This window comes from Oryx dammah, unplaced genomic scaffold, assembly GCF_014754425.2.
Source record: "Oryx dammah isolate SB20612 unplaced genomic scaffold, SCBI_Odam_1.1 HiC_scaffold_3, whole genome shotgun sequence".
Lineage (NCBI taxonomy): Eukaryota > Metazoa > Chordata > Mammalia > Artiodactyla > Bovidae > Oryx > Oryx dammah.
Genome location: NW_024070187.1, coordinates 2,306,449 through 2,328,224, shown reverse-complemented (window position 1 = coordinate 2,328,224; position 21,776 = coordinate 2,306,449). Strand labels below are relative to the sequence as shown.

At 39.8% G+C, this 21,776-nt stretch overlaps 2 protein-coding genes across 2 annotated transcripts; both read right to left on the bottom strand.

The window, feature by feature from the left end:
- Positions 1-951: 951 nt before the first annotated feature.
- Positions 952-2,879, bottom strand: LOC120861656 (transketolase-like protein 2). The gene has a single exon (XM_040237358.1). The coding sequence runs from the start codon at positions 2,877-2,879 to the stop codon at positions 999-1,001; it is 1,881 nt and encodes a 626-aa protein (XP_040093292.1). The 3' UTR covers positions 952-998.
- Positions 999-2,879, bottom strand: LOC120862263 (transketolase-like protein 2). Its single transcript, XM_040238372.1, has one exon. The coding sequence runs from the start codon at positions 2,877-2,879 to the stop codon at positions 999-1,001; it is 1,881 nt and encodes a 626-aa protein (XP_040094306.1).
- Positions 2,880-21,776: the final 18,897 nt, after the last annotated feature.

Below are 21,776 nucleotides of genomic sequence, written 5' to 3'. Positions count from 1 at the left end.
GAAGGTAATAAAACTAAGGAATTACCTGACAAAAAGTCATTTAAAATTTACTTTTGAACTTTGGGTCTGGCTTTGATTTACCTGACTAGTACTTCATTCTTACATTCCAGCCATATACTCTATTTACTCACAGCAAAAAGTAAGGGGTGTGCTTCAGTCCACACATTGTTTTCCAGTGATTTGTCTCCAGCTGGGACATTTTCCTCTACTGAGGGAACATGCCTCTTTCTGTTTCTGGTTTAGATAGAAGTTTTTTTGTTTGTTTGCTTGTTTGTTTTTTCATCAGAGAGAAACCAAGTCACACATACATGACACAAACTGAATAAAGTTATTGGTTTTTAAATACTTTATTACATTAATTCTAGTTTCCTGAGTAGATGAATATCATCAAGTTGGCAAATTGGTCACTGAGAAAATGAAACGTTTCTGAAACCTCACAAAATATTGTAATGTGTAAGCCAGAAGTAGTCAGGCTTTCATCTCTTCACAGAACAGTCACTGAAGCAATGAGGTACATCATAAGACTGCTGCCCTCCAGTCTCTAAACTGCAAAGGAGAGAAGACAAACTTTGAAGGGAATTTCCAGGCAACTGCAGTCAAAAATTATCCAGGAAGCTGCAGGTGGGATGGCATTACATGAAACCTCATACTTGCCTCAAAACCTAAGCTACTGAAGTCTACAATGAAATTCACATTTTCTTCACAAGTAAATTACATTTAGGAAACTTACCTCTACATTAATTCCCAAAGTAGTCAATTATTTGTAGTCTTATCAGCAAACTTCGTATTAGGTTGTTGTATTCTGTTACTTAAACTACTTATGATTCAACACTGAGTGACATTTGTATATACAGTCACAGTTTATAAGTAGTTGACTAGAATTTCTGAATTAGGAATGAAACAAGCTCTTAAATGACTGTTTAAATAATACACAAAAAGGTTCAACAGGGTTTTAAAACCAACACAGAGACTGACATTAAAAAAAAAGATCTGTTATTTTAGTGCATTAAAGTATATTTCACAGCTGCTATGATGTGTCTAGCACTGACACCAAACATACTCAGTAATTCACTAGGTTTTCTGTTTCTTTCAGACACTCCTGACACCAACAGCTGATGAACGTGGATGTCAGGCTCCCCAGACACCGCTGCACACACGGCTTCGCCAATGCCACCCTCGTGGTAATGATCTTCCACTGTGACAACCCGGCCATCAGTAGCTTTTGCACAGGAGGTGATGGTGGCAGCATCCAGGGGTTTAATGGTAAATGGATCAATAACACAGATAGAAATATCTTGCTGAGAAAGAGCGTCAGCAGCTGCTAAGGCTTCATGCCGAGTAACTCCAGCTCCAATTACTGTGACTTTGTCATTATTACTGTGGCGGATGACCTTGGCCCTTCCAATCTCAAAATTTTCTTGTGGGGTATAAATAACTGGAGTTTCTGATCGGCTGGTCCGAATGAAGCACATTCCTTTGGTATTGGCAGCCAGATAAACAGCATGCTCTGTCGAGACAGCATCACTTGGGAGGAAAACAGTGCAATTGGGAATGCTCCGGAACATGGCTAGATCCTCCAAGGCCATCTGGGAAGGGCCATCTTCACCAACAGATACCCCACAGTGAGAACCAATAAGATTTATATTAGTTTGAGATATGGCTCCCATCCGGATCTGATCAAATGCTCTAGTCAAAACGGCAGCTAAAGTAGTAACAAATGTAATGGTTCGACCACGTGTGGCACAGCCCAGTGCCACACTCACCATGTTTTGTTCCGCAGCAACACACTCAATAAAACGCTCAGGATGTTCTTTCTTGCATATTTCGAAAAAGGTGGAGTTCTTTGGGTCACCATCCAGGACAACAACTCTTTCATTTGCAAGGCCCAGTTTAGCCAGAGCCAAACCATATGCTTTCTGAGTAGCTACCTTGTCACCAACTTTATAATCAGGCAAACAGGTCATTTTTATATTTGTGATACTGACTGGAGGTGAGCCTTCAACAGGAGGTTTTGGTAGGAGATTCCTGTTGGTCTGTATCTGACTTTCAATTAGTCTAATGATTTCATCTGCTTTTTCTTTTGGCAGTGGCTTTCCATGCCAATTTTCTGCATCCTCAACATCTGGAATACCCCGGCCCTCGAAGGTCTTTGCAATTATGGCAGTGGGCTTGTTCTTCCCTTGAGCAGCTTTAGAAAAGGCCTGGCACAACGCCTCCACATCATGGCCATCTACTAAGTAAGTATTCCACCCAAAGGCCTCGCAGCGATTCTGATAGATGTCTGTGCAGTGCTTCAGGGGTGCAACGCCACTTTGCCCCAAGCGGTTCACGTCGAACACTGCCACAAGATTATCCAAACAGTAGTGGGAAGCAAAGGCCAAAGCTTCCCAGACGGAGCCTTCTGAGGACTCACCGTCGCCCAGGAGGCAGAATACCCGGTGGCTGGCTTTGTCCAAATACTTGCCAGTATAAGCCATTCCACATGCAGCCCCCAACCCTTGCCCGAGCGATCCTGTCGCCACATCCACAAACGACAGCCTGGGGGTTGGGTGTCCCTCGAGGTCGCAATGAATTGTCCTCAAGTTCAGCAGGTCGGGTTCACTGATGCCGCCCGCCTCCGCCCAGGCAGCATAGAGCAGTGGAGCGGCATGACCTTTGGAAAGGACGAATCTGTCGTTGTCAGGGTGAGCAGGCTCAGTCTGTCTGTACCTCATCGTGTGGAAGAAAAGCACCGACACGATCTCTGCTGCGCTACAGCACGACGTGGGGTGGCCAGAGCCAGAGGCACATGTAGCCCTGATGAAATGGACACGCAGGCGGTTGGCCAGGTCCTGCAGCACTTGCACTGTGGTCGCGTCCAGTAGTGCGCTGTCCGCCATGTCGGCGCCTTCCCAGGTTCCTGTGCGGGGCAGACGGCGGTGCCACGGCGGTTCTATCACGTGACGGCGTGCCTGGCCTTGCCTCAGGGAAATGAGCTCTGGAGGTTCTGTCAGTTAATCATGACCCCAGGGGCTGCAGCCGCCGCCCCTGGAAACAGCAGTGCAGCTTCATCTTGTGATAGGAAGTCCTGGCCCCACCTCCGGAAGGAGCCTGCTTACCACCAGGGCCTAGGTCCTCGCACCGCTCTGCAGGCTCCTTCCAGTGAATGGCTTTTAATACTTAGTCATTTACATGCTTAACATTATTAAAAATAATTAAACTTCTTTATATTTTCCCTCATTATAAATTCAAAAGGGCTTTCTTTTATCCCTGCATTATGGGATGCTGTTTGTTGAGGTCCTGCTGCTTTTTTCCCGCTTTGGGACTGCCTGAGACATCCGCACTGTTCTGCGCCTGGGTGCTCAGTTGCAAAGTCGTCAGACTCCACGTTCCTGAGGCCTGTAGTTCTCCAGGCTCCTCTGTTGATAGCATTTTTCCAGGCAAGAATACTGGAATGTGTTGCCATTTCCTCCTTCAAGGGCTTCTTCCCTGACCCAGGTATAGAACCCAAGTGTCCTACATCTCCTGCACAGGGAAATGAATTCTTTACCACTGAGCCACCTGGGAAGCCCATGTGCTGTTCCGTAGCCCAGCATTAATGGAAATGATCCAGAGTTACTGTCAGTCTACTGGATATGGCAACATCATGTCAATGAGACTTTCCAGAGCAGCTGGAAATTCTTTTTATTTATTTTTAATTGGATGATAATTGCTCTTCAGCTTTGTGTTGGTGAAAATTGACTCTGACTCGCAGATAGAAATACGATAATCTGACCAAAATTGTCACAAGGATCAAATTTAGAACCACGGAATGGTAGGGTGCCTACAACTGCAATTTCCCCCACATATCCTAAAATACACTTACTAATAATACTTTTTAAATATAATTAACTTACTTGCTTTAGTTATATAACTAAACTTGTGCCACTGAGTGCTTCTACCAGGCCAAGGTTGTACATAGCATGTCATCTAAAAACACAAAAACACAATAACAGTACTATATCTCTTCCATGCTGTGGTATTAAACAGCTTAATTCTTGAGTCATAATACTTAGTTTTAACTTCACATTAAAATCATCACACTGAAAACAAAACAGACTTATCTCCTGGACTCCACCTCAAGAGAAGCTAAATTCTAATCTATGGGACTAGAGTTTCAGACACTATAGTTTTAATGCACGTGTTAATTCTCTGGGAGGAAAATAAAACAAATTTAGTGTTGCCAAGAGAGATCTCCGAAATGGAGGTGGGAGGCTACTGAGGAAGTGATTCTTGATGGACTCTGAACTTCTGATCTCTTACTGTCTTAACTCAGGCATCCAGAACTCTGCCCTGTGCTTCAGAAATTTAAGGTGCTTGTTGGACCCTTACCCTAAATAACTCTGACAGCATACCGGTTAAGAACAAATATCTCTTTCCTGTACAAGGATCAGTGATAATTCTTTCCAGAGAGCTTTAACAAACTTGTGACTTTTGTCTTTATAAGTCCCTGGCTCTTTCTCTTCCTTGAATACTCTTTCAGCTTCACCCCAATTTGTGCTTCCAGAATGGCAATTCCTAAGACCTCAAATAAAGCTCTTTGTTCTTGGCAGCACTGATACGGATTATTGTTTGACTAATTGCCTACTGTTTAGTCAAAGTTAAGAACCAATAATCTGCAGATAGGCTTAGTTCAGTGGTTTTCAACATTGGTTGTACTTTAGAGTTATCTGAGGAGTTAAACAAACAAATCTTGTGTCCAGGCTGCACTCCAAAGCAGCCAAATCAAAATTTCTGGGTAAAGGATCTAAGCACCAGTAATTTGTAAAACTCCCATGATAATTTCAATGTTCAGTTGGGTTGTAAACAACTAAGGGGGTCTTACTGTTCTTTATGTGTCTCTTACATTATATCTTAGATAAATTTTACATATTACTTGCAACTTACCATTTTTATTTTTAAGAATATGTATTAGAATAAACCATAATGGTATGATATAGATAACATTTTAAGACTTCCTGGAGAAATGCTGGGATCAGAAAAATCCTTAGAAGTTCATCTTGTATTACTCTACATTCCTTTTACAAATTAATACTGACTTATCTTTTTACACTACTAAAGGAAGACAAAATAAAAACATACCAAACTAGATGTAAGATGGAAGTCAGGGGGGAAAAAAAAAAAAGCTATATCAAAACAGCAAACTACTAGGGGCTGACAGGAAAGCAGTTAACATAAATGTAGGCAATTCACTATTATTTTGGCTAAAGAGAGCTTTAATTAACCCTAAAAATTGGAAGCTAAATGTGACAGTGTAAAAATGGTCTATGAGGCAATGCTTACTTGAAAAAAAAAAAAAAATGGGAGAAATAAGAACTACTTAACATTTCTTTTACATTTCCCAAATTCTTCCATTTGTTTAAAGTATTGCACAATTATCTCCCAAATTATTAAACAGAAAGTTCTCACCCTTAATGTTAGTAAAGGTCAATTTTGTTAAGAAAAGAATGTAGTCTTGGTGATTTAATGCCTTAGATAATGAGTGTGAATTTCCCTCTGTTGCTTTGTGAGACAGTGTGGAAATTTTTTCTTTGACTACATAGAAAAGAATGCTTTGTAAATTATCTGTAAAATATTTTTAAGTGTTCTGAGATTTTTTTAAGGGAATAAATGGAAATTTAAATATTATAAGAATTATGAATACTCCTTATAGACATTTTAGTCTTTAAAAATATATTTTCAAATATGCAATTGAAAGTAACCATATAAGTGGGCTTCCCTGGTGGTCCAGTTATTAAGAGTCTGCCTAGCAATGCAGGGAATATGGGTTCAATCCTTGGTCTGGGAAGGAAGATCCCACATGCCACCTGAGAACTAAGCCAGGTCGTCACAACTACTGAGCCCATGCCATAGAGCCTGAGAGCCACAACTAATGAAAGCCCTGTGTACAGCAACAGAGATCTAGTGCAGCCAAAAATACACACATAAATAAAATTATAAAAGAAAGAATAAAGCTTCCTTTAAAAAAAATAGAAAGAAAATAACCATGTAACATATACGTAACTTGATAATACAAGTCATCTAACGTGGCTGTGAACACAACTTACTCAAATAAAATCAAAGATGTGTTACCACATTCTATTTTCTCCACTTAGAAGAGACTATTACTGACAAAAGGACAGCCTCCAATTAGAAGTCATTTTGGAAGACAGTCAAAAGCTTTCTGCAAATGGGAAGAAATTATTCATTTATTAATCTTGGTTTATAAAGTAGGGACTGAAAGATTCAAGTACCTACTGGATTAAGGAGTTAAATGAGTAAATGCATGTAGGATATGATGTAAGAGGGTTGGAGGAGCCTCTGACAAATTGGAGAATATAAGCCCACCTAAAGGCATGCAAAACTGGAAGATTTGTGAACATTTTGTTGGGAGAAAAAAGCATTTCTTCAGGCTGCCAGTTTTTGCCCCTGATTTGTTTTTACCCTTGATTTTACCCCAGTTTTTTCCCCTGATTTATTTTTACCTGTTTAAATTTTTCACTTTAATTTTTTTCCTCATAGTAAGAAAAAATATTGTAATATGTACTTGAGATGAAAATAAAACCCAGCAGGAACACTAATACATATAGTTATGGAAGGAAAAATGTAAATAGCAGGAATTAGTAAGTGTAATTTCTGAGGAAACAAAAGACACCTACTGATTACTCAGGAGGTCTACATCAATTTGTGAAAATATACACTTCCACTATGTGAGAGTGAGTTACCTTTAGACTGAGAAAACTGAAGTTTCACTGGTATTTTATCTCAACTGTTAAATTTTGTTAAAATGAAATGTTGTCAAAGAAAGACAGAGATGAGGAATTCATCCTTTTTCTTACTTTGTTTAAATTTGGCTAGTTTAGAGGGCTGAGTATGGAGCTAGTGAGAGTAAGATTCTTGTGTAGCGCAATAAGTTTCTTGCAGGGGGATAAAGGTATTCTACTTTCTTGAATTACTGCTTTGAAATTTATGGCAGATGCTATTACTGACAGTCCTACTTTTTCCATAAAGTTTTAATTTTGGTGAGGGGAGGGTTAGAGGGTTGGAGAGTAACATACTAAGAGAGTTAGGCCTACTTCTTAAAGTGCTTCTCAGATGAATAAGTCCTGGAAATGTAATTTACAGCCTAGTGACTACAGTTCAAAACACTGTATTAAATATTTGAAAGTTGTTAGGAGAGTAGATTTTAAAAGGTCTCACCACACATACATACAAATTATAATTATCTGAAGTATGGATATGTTAACTAACCTTATTGTGGTAATTATTTTTTCAATATAAATAGGTATCAAATCATCACATTTTATGCCTTAAAATTACACAATGTTAATTATATCTCAATAAGCTAGGGAAAAATAAACTGCTTCTATTTCAGTCCATTATTTCTAAGTTTGCCTCTATTGTCTCTTTCTCATTGGACAAGGAGTTACAGTTCTGCTTTTTGAAATAGTAATTAAAAATATTAAATGATGGACATTGTTTAGGGGTGCTATATTTTATTTTGTTAACTTCTTGTAAAGAGTACTGGACTTCATTTGAGCAGACAGCTTGGTGCTTCAAAATTGTTTAAGTTTGTGAAGACAGGTATAAAGTATGCTTCACTCTGGTATTACTGCAAAAGCATATTTTCCCTGGGGTCTCCACTGAAGCTCTCAAGTGTTCAACAAGGACCCTCCCCTCTGGTTGAATCCCCAAGATTCAGTTGTGCCAATGAGCACTATGTGAACTCTGGGGACTGTTTCATATACTGCCCCCAAGTTGTCCTTTGCCTGGCCTAGTAGAGGGCCTCACAATTTTGCAGTGCTCTGTGTAAGACAGCTTCCTCCTGTTTGCAAAGTCCCTCCAGGAAGGAAACCATGAAGATGATGTGGCTTACCTTGTTTATTTTTCTTCTTTAAGGATTACAGTTCCATGCTGCTTGTTTTCCAACATTTGAACACTGGTGCTTTGTATAGTGTCTCTAATTTTGTTACTGTTTATGGCTAGGGGGTAAATCTCATTCTAGTTACTCTATCATAGCCTTAGAACCAGACTCCACAAGACTCTGGAGTTCAGAATTTCTAACTACATCAATTATTGCTAATCTTTTTGGTGTCATTTAAAATATTATGTCCCCTAAAGTACAGTCTGTATGCTAAGTTACCTCAGTCAAGTTTGACTCTTTGGGACCCTATGAACTGTAGCCCACCAGGCTGCTCTGTCCATGGGATTCTCCAGACAAGAATGCTGGAGTGGGTTGCCATTTCCTTCTCCAGGGGATCTTCCCAATCCAGAGATTGAATCCAGATCTCTTACATCTCCTGCACTGGCAGGCAGGTTCTTTATCACTAGTGCCACTGAGTCATTTTGCTGTACAGCAGAAATTAACAAGACATTGTAAATCAACTACATTTCAGGGAAAAATAATACAAAACAATTTAATTGGAGATTTTAACACATCTTTGTAGAGAACTTAAAAATAAATCTGCTTTATGTATTTTAAAAAATCCCATTGTTATGGTTAGTTGAATTTTCTGGAAAGATTTAATACTGCTCTGTAAAATACAAAATCCTTTTGCTTGTGAATGATCTGTTACATTAACCCCTCTGAAACATACCAAATATCTACTTTTCTTTTTAGAAAGGGGACGTGGAGTCATAATCCTTTATTTTTGATGAATAGTGGTCATCATTATAAACACTGGCTATTACATCCTATTGAAATTCAATAAGAAAATCCAAATAATTATCTAAAATGATGCCTAAGGGAGGTTATTCCAATATCTTCAGAATAATATTCAGGATAAATATTCAAAATTTTTTATTACTATACTGTAGTATAACTTTCAGGTTTTATGTCTGTGCTAACAAAATGACCCCCTACGAGAAGAAAACTGGAAGTGGCCCAAGCAAGGTTTAAGTTCATTTCTCCATGTAAAAATTCAAAAGATGGTGGAAGGTCCAGACTTGTCAGACAGTTCTGTTCAACAGGGTCTCTCCAGGGTGAAAATTCTTTGTCTTGTTGTCCACTCGTTCCTCAAGTGTTGCCTCATCTGCAAAGCTGAAGCTAGAAATTATCTTGTCCTCTTTTTACTCCCATATGAAGGAACAAAAAGGTTGGAAGGGAGATAGGAAATTCATTTTTCAGGAAGTATCCCATAAACTGTAAAACTTATGTCTCATATTCCATTGGTAAGAGCTTACTTGCCTAATCACACCCAATATTATGGGAGATGGGGAAATGCAAGAGTATGTTAAATTATCATGTAGGGTCTTATGCTTATAATTATCTGGTTGGTACAAAACTAATTGCAGTTTCAGACCATGAGTTTTAAATCATTGTAACTAGGCTCAAACACATCTTTATTCATCAAAATAGGAACCATTATGATCAACATAGTTTTGCCAATGAGAAACAAGTTTGTTTATTCCTGTAGCATAAAAATCATGCTTCAGGATTTGATGAACTGTGGAATGCATTCTGTGCATCCTGCTGGTTGTGGAAGTGTTTTCCCTGCAAAAAATTGTTGAGATAGTTGAAGAAGTGGTACTCAGTTGGAGAGAGGTCAGGTGAATATGGCAGATGAGGCAAAACTTCACAGGCCAATTCATTCAACTTTTGAAGTGATGGTTATGCAATGCGTGGTCAAGCATTAACGTAGAAAAGAATTGGGTCCTTTCTGTTGACCAGTGCCAGCTGCACACATTGTGGATTTTGGTGAATCTCACTGATGTGCTGAACATTCTCGGATGTAATGGCTTCACCAGGACTCAGAAAGCTGTAGTGAATCAGACACCAGCAAACACTGATCATGACTTTTTTTGGTAGAAGTTTGGCTTTGGAAAGTGCTTTGTAGCTTCTTGGTCCAACCATTGAGCCAGTCATTGCCAGCTGTTGTATAAAATCCACTCTTTGTCACAGGTCACAATCAGATCAAGAATGATTTGCTGTTGTTGCATAAGGTAAGAGAAGATGACATTTCAGAATGATGATGTTTTTGATTTCCAGTCAGCTCATGAAGCACCTGGTTATTGAGCTTTTTTACCTTTCCAATTTACTTCAAATGCCAAATGACCATAGGATGGTTGATACTGAGCTCTGCAGCAACTTCCTGTGTAGTTGTAAGAAGACCAATTTAGATGACTGTTCTCAGTTGATTGTCAACTTCATATGGACAGTCCCTACATTCCTCATCTCAAGGCGCTCATCTTTGCAAAACTTCTTGAACCACCACTGCACTGTATGTTTATTAGTTTCTAGACCAAAAGAGTTTTTGATGTTGTGAGTTGTCTCTGCTATTTTATGACCCATTTTGAACTCAAATAAGAAAACTGCTTGAATTTGCTTTCTAACATTATTTCTATAGTCCAAAAATTAAACATAAAATAATCAGCAAGTAATGTCATTAGCAAAAAAAGAAACAAACATAAAGTGAGAGGTGTGCATTATAATTTCTTAAGAATGTATTACAATATCAAACGGCAAATTTAAGCAATATGAAAATCACAATTATGTTTGCACCAACCTTATATTAAAACAAAAGTAAAACTCAATCAGCTCAGTTCAGTCACTCAATCGTGTCCGACTCTTTGCAACCCCATGAATCGCAGCATGCCAGGCCTCCATGTCCATCAGCAACCCCTGGAGTTCACTCAAACATAAGTCCATCAAGTCGGTGATGCAATCCAGCCATCTCATCCTCTGTCGTCCCCTTTTCTTCCTGCCCCCAATCCCTCCCAGCATCAGAGTCTTTTCCAATCAGTCAACTGTTCGCATGAGGTGGCCAAAGTACTAGAGTTTCAGCTTTAGCATCATTCCTTCCAAAGAACACCCAGGACTGATCTCCTTCAGAATGGACTGGTTGGATCTCATTGTAGTCCAAGGGACTCTCAAGAGTCTTCTCCAACACCACAGTTCAAAAGCATCAATTCTTCAGCGCTCAGCTTTCTTCATGGTCCAACTCTCACATTCATACATGACCACTAGAAAAACTATAGCCTTGACTAGACGGACCTTTGTTGGAAAGATAATGTCTCTGCCTTTCAATATGCTATCTAGGTTGGTCATAACTTTCCTTCCAAGGAGTAAGCAAAGCGTCTTTTAATTTCATGGTTGCAGTCACCATCTGCAATGATTTTGGAGCCCCCCAAAATAAAGTCTGACACTGTTTCCACTGTTTCCCCATCTATTTCCCATGAAGTGATGGGACCAGATACCATGATCTTACTTTTCTGAATGTTGAGCTTTAAGCCAACTCTTTCACTCTCCTCTTTCACTTTCATCAAGAGGCTTTTTAGTTTCTCTTCACTTTCTGCCATAAGGGTGGTGTCATCTGCATATCTGAGGTTATTGATATTTCTCCCGGCAATCTTGATTCCAGCTTGTGCTTCTTCCAGCCCAGCGTTTCTCATGATGTACTCTGTATAGAAGTTAAATAACCAGGGTGACAGTATACAGCCTTGATGTACTCCTTTTCCTATTTGGAACCAGTCTGTTGTTCCATGTCCGGTTCTAACTGTTGCTTCCTGACCTGCATATAGGTTTCTCAAGAGGCAGGTCAGGTGGTCTGGTATTCCCATCTCTTTCAGAATTTTCCACAGTTTATTGTGATCCACACTGTCAAATGCTTTGGCATAGTCAATAAAGCAGAAATAGATGTATTTCTGGAACTCTCTTACTTTTTCGATGATCCAGAGGATGCTGGCATTTGATCTCTGGTTCCTCTGCCTTTTCTAAAACCAGCTTGAACATCTGGAAGTTCACAGTTCACGTATTGCTGAAGCCTGGCTTGGAGAATTTTGAGCATTACTTTACTAGCATGCTTCCCTGGTGGCTCAGAGGTTAAAGCATCTGCCTCCAATGCAGGAGACCTGGGTTCAATCCCTGGGTCAGGAAGATCCCCTGGAGAAGGAAATGGTAACCCACTCCATTATTCTTGCCTGGAGAATCCCATGGACGGAGAAGCCTGGTAGGCTACAGTCCACGGGGTCTCAGAGTCGGACACAACTGAGTGACTTCACTTCACTTCACTTCACTTCTTCACTTAGTAGCGTGTGAGATGAGTGCAATTGTGCGGTAAAGTTTGAGCATTCTTTGGCATTGCCTTTCTTTGGGACTGGAATGAAAGCTGACCTTTTCCAGTCCTGTGGCCACTGCTGAGTTTTCCAAATTTGCTGGCATATTGAGTGCAGCACTTTCACAGCATCATCTTTTAGGATTTGAAATAGCTCCACCGGAATTTCATCACCTCCACTATCTTTGTTCGTAGTGATGCTTTCTAAGGCCCACTTGACTTTGCATTCTAGGATGTGTGACCCTAGGTGAGTGATCACACCATCATGGTTATCTGGGGTCATGAAGATCTTTTTTGTATAGTTCTTCTGGGTATTCTTGCCACCTCTTCTTAATACCTTTAGCTTCTGTTAGGCCCATAGCATTTCTGTCCTTAATTTTGCCCATCTTTGCATGAAATGTTCCCTTGGTATCTCTGATTTTCTTGAAGAGATCTCTAGTCTTTCACACTCTGGTGTTTTCCTCTATATCTCTGCATTGATCACTTAGGAGGGCTTTCTTATATTTTGTGCTATTTTTTATGAGAGATAAAATAAATGTGGGGAAGGTAAGGCTTTGAATCCGTACCCCGGTCAGATAATACAGGCTTAACTAAGGGAGCTCTTCATTTTGTTACTGCCACAAAAAATATAGTTCTGAGAGTTTGTCCTTGGGTGAATCTAGACACTCCCAGTTCCCAGTCCTCTGATGAATCCTGAGCAAGGCAAATTAAACTCTGACTATAGAAACATTGAAAGAAAATTTCTCTGCACACATAGGAACTTTTCTGTTTGCTACATATATGATACCAAATTGTTGCAGAAAATTGTAAGACAATTCATGAATAATAAATACAAACTATAATAAGGAAAATTACATTTCCAGGATTATTTAGTGTTACAGTTTCCTTTAGGATCTATTTCTGTTTCAATTTTTAATATTATGTTCTTTCTTTCAGATCAATTTTCAAATGATCAGCTTTAATTTCCTGTAAATTTAACTTAATGTGCAATGGAGGTTATAAACTAAATAAACCTCACTTGTGACTCCAATACATTTTTTATATACATACATAAAGTTCTGAACATCAAAGTTAATGCAAGTAAGTAGCACTCTCTGACAAGATTAAGAACAAGAAATGGAGAAAACAGCAGGTCTGCTGTAACAAAGGATCCCACACCGGGGGTTGAAGGTGGAAAGCTAAAACAACAGATGGCCTCACAGCTCTGCAGGCTGGAGGTCTAAAATTGAGGTTTAAGCAGGTTGTCCTTCTGGGGACGTGAGGACAGGACCCATGCCACGCTCTCTCCTTGGCTTGCCAATGCCTTTCTTCACTCTATGCATGACACTGTACTCAAACCTCCCCATTTCATGAGGACTTAAGTTCTTTTGGATTAGAGCCCACCTTAGTGATTTCCTTTTAATTTGACTACTTCCAGAAAGATTACTGTAAATCCAAACAAGGCCACACTTCTGAGGTAGGGGCTTGGGACTCCCAGACATCTTTTGAGGGAGCAGGGAGGGGTTGTAGTTCAAACTGTAACACTTGTTTTATGGTTACAGAAGTTCATATTCACATACTGGAGATTTTCCCTTACGCATTCAGTTCAGTTCCGTTCAGTTGCTCAGTCGTGTCCAACTCTTTGCGACCCCATGAATCGCAGCATGCCAGGCCTCCCTGTCCATCAACAACTCCTGGAGTTCACTCAGAATCACAACCATCGAGTCAGTGATGCCATCCAGCCATCTCATCCTCTGTCATCCCCTTCTCCTCCTGCCCCCAATTGCTTCCAGCATCAGGGTCTTTTCCAATCAGTCAACTGTTTGCATGAGGTGGCCAAAGTACTGGAGTTTCAGCTTTGGCATCATTCCTTCCAAAGAAATCCCAGGGTTGATCTCCTTCAGAATGGATGGATCTCCTTGTAATCCAAGGGACTCTCAAGAGTCTTCTTCAACACCACAGTTCAAAAGCATCAATTCTTCAGCACTCAGCCTTCTTCACAGTCCAACTCTCACATCCATAAATGACCACTGGAAAAACTATAGCCTTGACTAGACAGACCTTAGTTGGTAAAGTAATGTCTCTGCTTTTGAATATGCTATCTAGGTTGGTTATAACTTTTCTTCCAAGGAGTAAGCGTCTTTAATTTCATGGTTGCAGTCACCATCTGCAGTGATTTTGGAGCCCCCCAAAATAAAGTCTGACACTGTTTCCCCATCTATTTCCCATGAAGTGATGGGACCAGATGTCATGACCTTACTTTTCTGAATGTTGAGCTTCAAGCCAAGTTTTTCACTCTCCTCTTTCACTTTCATCAAGACGCTTTTTAGTTCCTCTTCAGTCTCTGCCATAAGGGTGGTGTCATCTGCATATCTGAGGTTATTGATATTTCTCCCAGCAACCTTGATTCCAGCTTGTGCTTCTTCCAGCCCAGCATTTCTCATGATGTACTCTGTATAGAAGTTAAATAAGCAAGGTGACAATATACAGCCTTGACGTACTCCTTTTCCTATTTCGAACCAGTCTGTTGTTCCATGTCCGGTTCTAACTGTTGCTTCCTGACCTGCATACAGATTTCTCGACGCAGGTCAGGTGGTCTGGTATTCCTATCTCTTTCAGAATTTTCCAGTTTATTGTGATCCACACAGTCAAAGGCTTTGGCATAGTCAAAAAGCAGAAATAGATGTTTTTCTGGAACTCTCTTGCTTTTTCCATGATCTAGCAGATGTTGCCAATTTGATCTCTGGTTCCTCTGCCTTTCCTAAAACCAGCTTGAACATCAGGAAGTTCACGGTTCACGTATTGCTGACGCCTGGCTTGGAAAATTTTTAGCATTACCTTACTAGCATGTGAGATGAGTGCAACTGTACGGTAGTTTGAGCATTCTTTGGCATTGCCTTTCTTTGGAATTGGAATGAAAACTGACCTTTTCCAGTCCTGTGGCCACTGCTGTTTTCCAAATTTGCTGGCATATTGAGTGCAGCACTTTCACAGCATCATCTTTCAGGATTTGAAATAGCTCCACTGAAATTCCATCACCTCCACTAGCTTTGTTCATAGTGATGCTTTCTAAGGCCCATTTGACTTCACATTTCAGGATGTCTGGCTCTAGATGAGTGATCACTCCTTTGTGATTATCTAGGTCATGAAGATCTTTTTTGTGTAGTTCTTCTGTGTATTTTTGCCACCTCCTCTTAATATCTTCTGCTTCTGTTAGGTCCATACCATTTCTGTCCTTTATTGAGCCCATCTTTGCATGAAATGTTCCCTTGGTATCTCTAATTTTCTTGAAGAGATCTCTAGTCTTTTCCATTCTGTTGTTTTCCTCTATTTCTTTGCATTGATCGCTGAAGAAGGCCTTCTCATCTCTTCTTCCTATTCTTTGGAACTCTGCATTCAGATGTTTATATCTTTCCTTTTCTCCTTTGTTTTTCGCCTCTCTTCTTTTCACAGCTATTTGTAAGGCCTCCCTCTTCCTTATGCATGTCTATGTCCAAATCTCTTTTTTTAAAAAAAAAAAAGTCTTATTTATTTATTTATTTTCATTTTTGGCCGCATCCTGAGGCATGTGGGATCTCAGTTCCCTGCCCAGGGATCAAGCTTGCATCCCTTGCACTGAAAGGCAGAGTCTTAACCACTGGCCCACTGGAGAAGTCCTCAAATTTCTTCTTTTTGTCAGGATATTAGACATATTGGATTAGGGGCCCACCCTTCTCCAGTAATGACGTCATCTTAACTAGTTACATCTGCAATGGCCTTATTTGCAAATAAGGTAAGGAACTTGCCCACTTGTACCCTAAGCTTGATCATCAGCCCTTATATTTTTCTTTGTGTTAACACATCTCCAATGACATCACAGTCTTTGAGCACCTTAATCAAATTCAACTGTTCTCAGTCATCCTTTTTTCAACTGGCAAAGTCATTAAAAAAAATTGCTTTAAAAATTCAAACACTCCACAGTGCAATTATTTTCCATTCTTCCTCCACCTCAATCCTCATCTTGTAAACTATTAACAGTTGATTGTTATCCTTCCTGATATCTTCTGAGCTGTCTTCCTTTCACATTTTGTTGTGAGATCTCTTATGTATACTGTCTTATAGCTCACTTTTTCTAGTTAACAAGCGTACTACATTGCCCACATTGATACATACAGATTTAAACCATTTTTAAAAAGCAGCAGCAAATAACTGTGACATATTAGAGCAGCGATAGAGCATGTGACCACGAGATGGCGCAAGCACACAACCAACTGTATATGGAAGCCACTGCAACAAATTTTAGGGCTTCTCTGGTGGCTCAGAAGGTAACCAATCTGCCTGCAATGCAGGAGACCTGGGTTCAATCCCTGAGTCGGAAAGATCCCCTGGAAGAGCAAATGGCAACCCACTCCAGTATCTTGCTTGGAGAATTCCATGGACAAAGGATCCTGGCAGGCTACAGTACAGAGGGTTGCAAATAGTTGGCCACGATGAGAGACTAACAATTCTGACAGATTTGCTGGGGTTCAGGGAAAGCCCTTCAGCGTAACCCCCTCCCAAAAGCAGGGTAGAACCACTATCCTGCAGGGGAGAAGGACGGGGGGTCAGAGAGAGGGACTCCAGGCCAGATATCTCTGAAGAGCAGCAGTGGCTTTGGGTCTTCTAGAGCCCCAGGGTTGATCTCACCTAAGGCTAGAAGATGCTGGGTGACACTGGGTGATGTTCTGCTGGGTGGTGTTTCACAAGGTATACAAAGCAGGGAGACTAAAAGGTTAAACACCTGCTCTTTGGAACTGTATTAAAAACAACTAGATGTGTAAATTTTAACACCAATCAGGCTTTTGAGTTACTGGGTCCCAGACTGCTGTGAGGAACAAAACAAGACATAACTTTATGCCAGATCACCTTTAACTCTCTTGTATAACAGCTGGCTCCTTGTAAAGTGTGAAGACACTTTACAAATCCTCTGTAGCAAAAAATTATCACAGATTTGTCAAAAAATAAATGAACAACCCATTTACATCATATGTGACAAAAGGCTAATTTTATTAATGTAATCGAGACTACTAACAATAAGTAGGGTAAACTAGTAGAGAAGCACAGGATCTTCCAAATCAGCTGTGAAAATGACAGAAGCCAGAAGGAACTGGTTGTTATAAGTGAGATTGCAACTGTGAACTCCCTGGGAGGATGGGTGAAGGCAGTGGCCAGGGAGGGAGGTGTCTGGCAGCCAGGGTGGGATCTGGAGAGGCTGTACCCTGAGCTCCTCTCTTCCTTCACCCAGGAAGGGAGAGCGTCCCTGGCATCCTGGTGGTGGGAGGCACCGGCAGCAGAGACAGCCCAGCTAAGCAAGGAGAGATGCTGTCAGACAGCCTTACAAGGCAACAGGTGCCCAGAGCTTTCACACCTCCTGCTCTCCTGTCAGCAGCTGGTCTCTGCAGTCTCCTCTGACACCTGACCCTCTATACTCTCAAACTTTCAAAAACAGACTCAGTAAAGAGGGTGACTTTTAGCATGTTCCCAGGACACATTACATGACAAAAATTGACTCCATCAGTGAAGTATGATGCTATAGGTTCAAAGAAACTACCTACTTGAGAGGTGCAACTTCTCAAAAAGAAAGTTAAAAAGATAATAAAATTGAACAGCATATACCACCTTAAGCACATTATTAGAACAGATGAACCAATAACTTAAGTTATGACATATTCAAAAGAGTTGAAGAAGAATATGGTAATAAAGCAAAGGGATAAGAAATTACTTTAGAAAACCACTGATATATGAGATATATATAAATGTGTGTGTGTGTGTGTGTGTTAGAAATAAGGTACTTAAAATGAAGTTATAAGATAGAATATCTAGCAGGACGATTATATCAATGAACAAAAGAATAAACTGGGAGATCAAGTTAGGAGTCTTCCAAGGGGCAACAGAAATGAATAAAGATATAGAAAATATAAAAGAAAGGCTAAGAAATCAGAACAGAATTATCAATATCTAGATAATACAAATCCCCAAAAGGAATTGAGGGGCCATTTAGTGCAGGACACATAAAGGAAATATCTAGACACACTATAGTAAAATTACAGAAGAGAAAATGCAAGAGAAATTATGAAACGATTCTACACAAAAAGTAAACCACCCACAAAGGAACCAAAATTAGGCCAACATGAGACTTCTCAACAGTAAAACTGGATTCAAGACAACAGAGTAATATGTTTGTGCTTAACATTTTTTAAACAACTTTACTGTGAAGTATACCCTATAAATATAATAAATGTGCATAAAACACAAATATGACACATGAAGAAAATTATAGAGCAAACAGCAAGGTAACTATTATTCAGGTTAAGAATATTGCTGTTCACTTATGAAAGCATCTGTAGAAATCACAGCTGAGTTTGCCTGTTTTGAACTTTATAAATGAACTTATACTGTATGCATCCTTTTGTCTATTACTTCTATTAAGATTGAAAATTATCAATGCTTATCATATTGTAGTTTCTTTTGCTCTATAGAATTTATCACACTTATTTTTCTATCTTTTGTTGATGAACAATTAGATTTTTTTCTAGTTTGAGCTATTACAAATAATGTTAGGAATGTTTTTGTATACACATCTTGAGAGACATAGGCGGAGTTCCTAGGGATTATGTCCAGGAATGACACGGCTGGATTAGAAGAATTACACATTTTGACATTTCAGTTAATGCCAGAGTGTTTTCCCAAAGTGAATAAACAAACAGAAGCTTGCTCTTTGAGGTCAGGAATAAAACAATGATATCTACCAGTTCATGCTTTTAACATATTAAGGAGTACTGTTCTATTCCTATTTACACGTGTTTATAAAATATAAAAAATCTGGGTTTATAATTTTAACATTAGCAGATATTTGAGTAAGCATGTTAAAAGATGATGGGAATAGTTGTTTTCTATTCCTCTGTATCAGTTTTAAGATATATATATATATTAAATGTGTCCATTTTATTTAAATTTATTTGGTTATAATATCCTTTTATCCTTGCATCATCTGAAGTGATATCACCTGTTTTAGTTTTGATATTGTATCATTGGGTCTTCTTTAAGTTTTTTGAGTAGCCCTGAAGGAATGTATCAATATTACCATTTTTTGGAAGGAAATACATTTTTACATTCATGTTCATATTATGTATATTTTTTCAATTTCAATAATTTCTGCTCTTCATTTTCTTCCACCTTCTTTTTGAATTTCTCTTGTTGCCTTTTGCTTGTTTCTAATCAGCATTTCCTCTTCTCTAATATTTATGTGTAATAAGTTGTTTCACTCATGTCTGAATTTTTGGAACCCTATGGATTGTAGCCTGCCAGGCTCCTTTGTCCACAGCATTCTCCAGGCAAGAATACTGGAGTGAGTTGCTGTATCCTTCTCCAGGAGGTCTCCCCAATCAGGGATTGAACTTGTGTCTCTTACATACCCTGCACTGGCAGGCAGGTTCTTTATCATTAGCACCACCTTAGGCTGAAGCTCTAATGCTTACATTAAGAGTTAATTTCTACTTCAGATGTATCTCACAAATCTGGATAAGTAGTACTTTTGTTATCTTTCAGCCCCAAATATTTTTTCATTTCCATACGATTTCTTGCCATGTCCTGTCTGAGCACTTCAAATTTACCTAGATTCAAGGACCTAACAGGAGATGGCAAGAATGAATATCAACATTTTAGGAATCAGTGAACTAAAATGGACAAGAAAGGGCAAATTTAATTCAGATGATCATTATATCTACTATTGTGGGCAAGAATCCCTTAGAAGAAATGGAGTAGCCATCATAGTCCACAAGAGTCTGAAATGCTGTACTTGGGTACAATCTCAAAAACAACAGAATGATCTCGGTTTGTTTACAAGACAAACCATTCAATATCACAGTAACCCAAGACTACGCCCCAACCATTAAGGCCAAAGAAGTTGAAGTTGAACAGTTCTATGAAAACCTACAATACCTTCTAGAACTAACACCAAAAAAAGATATCCTTTTCATCATAGGGGGCTGGAATGCAAAAGGAGGAAGTCAAGAGATACCTGAAGTACAAGGAACTTTGGCCTTGGAGTACAAAATGAAGCAGGGCAAAGGCTAACAGAGATTTCTGCCAAGAGAACATGCTGGTCATAGTAAACACCCTCTTCCAACAACACAAGAGATGACTCTACACATGGACATCACCAGATAGTCAATCCTGAAATCAGATTGATTATATTTTTTGCAGCCAAAGACAGAGAAGCTCTGTACAGTCAACTAAAACAAGACTGGGAGATGACTGTACCTCAGATCATGAAGTCCTTACTGGCAAATTCAGACTTAAATTGAAGAACAAAAATAACTAGGCCATTCAGTTCAGTTCAGTTCAGTCGCTCAGACGTGTCCGACTCTTTGTGACCCCATGAATTGCAGCACTCCAGGCCTCCATGTCCATCACCAACTCCCGGAGTTCACTCAGAGTTGTGTCCATCAAGTCAGTGAAGCCATCCAGCCATCTCATCCTCAGTCGTCCCCTTCTCCTCCTGCCCCCAACCCCTCCCAGCATCAAAGTCTTCTCCAATGAGTCAACTCTTCGCATGAGGTGGCCAAAGTACTGCAGTTTCAGCGTTAGCATCATTCCTTCCAAAGAAATCCCAGGGTTGATCTTCAGAATGGACTGGTTGGATCTCCTTGGAGTCCAAGAGACTCTCAAGAGTCCTCTCCAGCACCACAGTTCAAAAGCATCAATTCTTCGGCGCTCAGCCTTCTTCACAGTCCAACTCTCACATCCATACATGACCACTGGAAAAACCATAGCCTTGACTAGACGGACCTTAGTCGGCAAAGTAATGTCTCTGCTTTTGAATATGCTATCTAGGTTGGTCATAACTTTTCTTCCAAGGAGTAAGTGTCTTTTAATTTCATGGTTGCAGTCACCATCTGCAGTGATTTTGGAGCCCCCCAAAATAAAGTCTGACACTGTTTCCACTGTTTCCCCATCTATTTCCCATGGAGTGATGGGATCGGATGCCATGATCTTCGTTTTCTGAATGTTGATCTTTAAGCCAAGTTTTTCACTCTCCAAGTACAGTGGAAGTGACAAACAGATTCAAGGGATTACATCTGAGAGACGGTGCCTGAAGAACTATGGATAAAGGTTCGTAACATTGTATTGGAGGCGGTCAGTGATCAAAATCATCCCCAAGAGAAAGAAATACAAAATGGCAAGATGGCTGTCTGAGGAGGCCTTACAAATAGCTGAGAAAAGAAGACAAGTGAAACGCAAAGGAGCAAAGGAAATGCAGTTTCAGAGAATAGCAAGAAGAGATAAGAAAGCCTTCCTCAGTGATCAATGCAAAGAAACAGAGGAAAACACTAGAATGGGAAAGACTAGAGATCTCTTCAAGAAAATCATAGATACCAAGGGAACATTTCAGGCAAAGATGGGCTCAATTAAGGACAAAAATGGTATGGATATTAAGAAGAGAAGGTAAGATATTAAGAAGAGGAAGATATTAAGATATTAAGAAGAGGAGGCAAGAATACACAAAAGAATTATACAAAAAATAGCTTCATTACCCAGATAACCATAATGGTGTGATCACTCACCCAGAGTCACACAGCCTGGAATGTGAAGTCAAGTGGGCCTTAGGAAGCATCACTACGAACAAAGCTAGTGGGAGTGATGGAATTCTAGCTGAGCTATTTCAAATCCTGGAAGATGATGCTGTGAAAGTGTTGCACTCAATATGCCAGCAAATTTGGAAAACTC

Bases quoted from the DNA above. Each gene is read 5' to 3' on its own strand.
- LOC120861656 (XM_040237358.1), bottom strand. From the start codon at position 2,879: ATGGCGGACAGCGCACTACTGGACGCGACCACAGTGCAAGTGCTGCAG.
- LOC120862263 (XM_040238372.1), bottom strand. From the start codon at position 2,879: ATGGCGGACAGCGCACTACTGGACGCGACCACAGTGCAAGTGCTGCAG.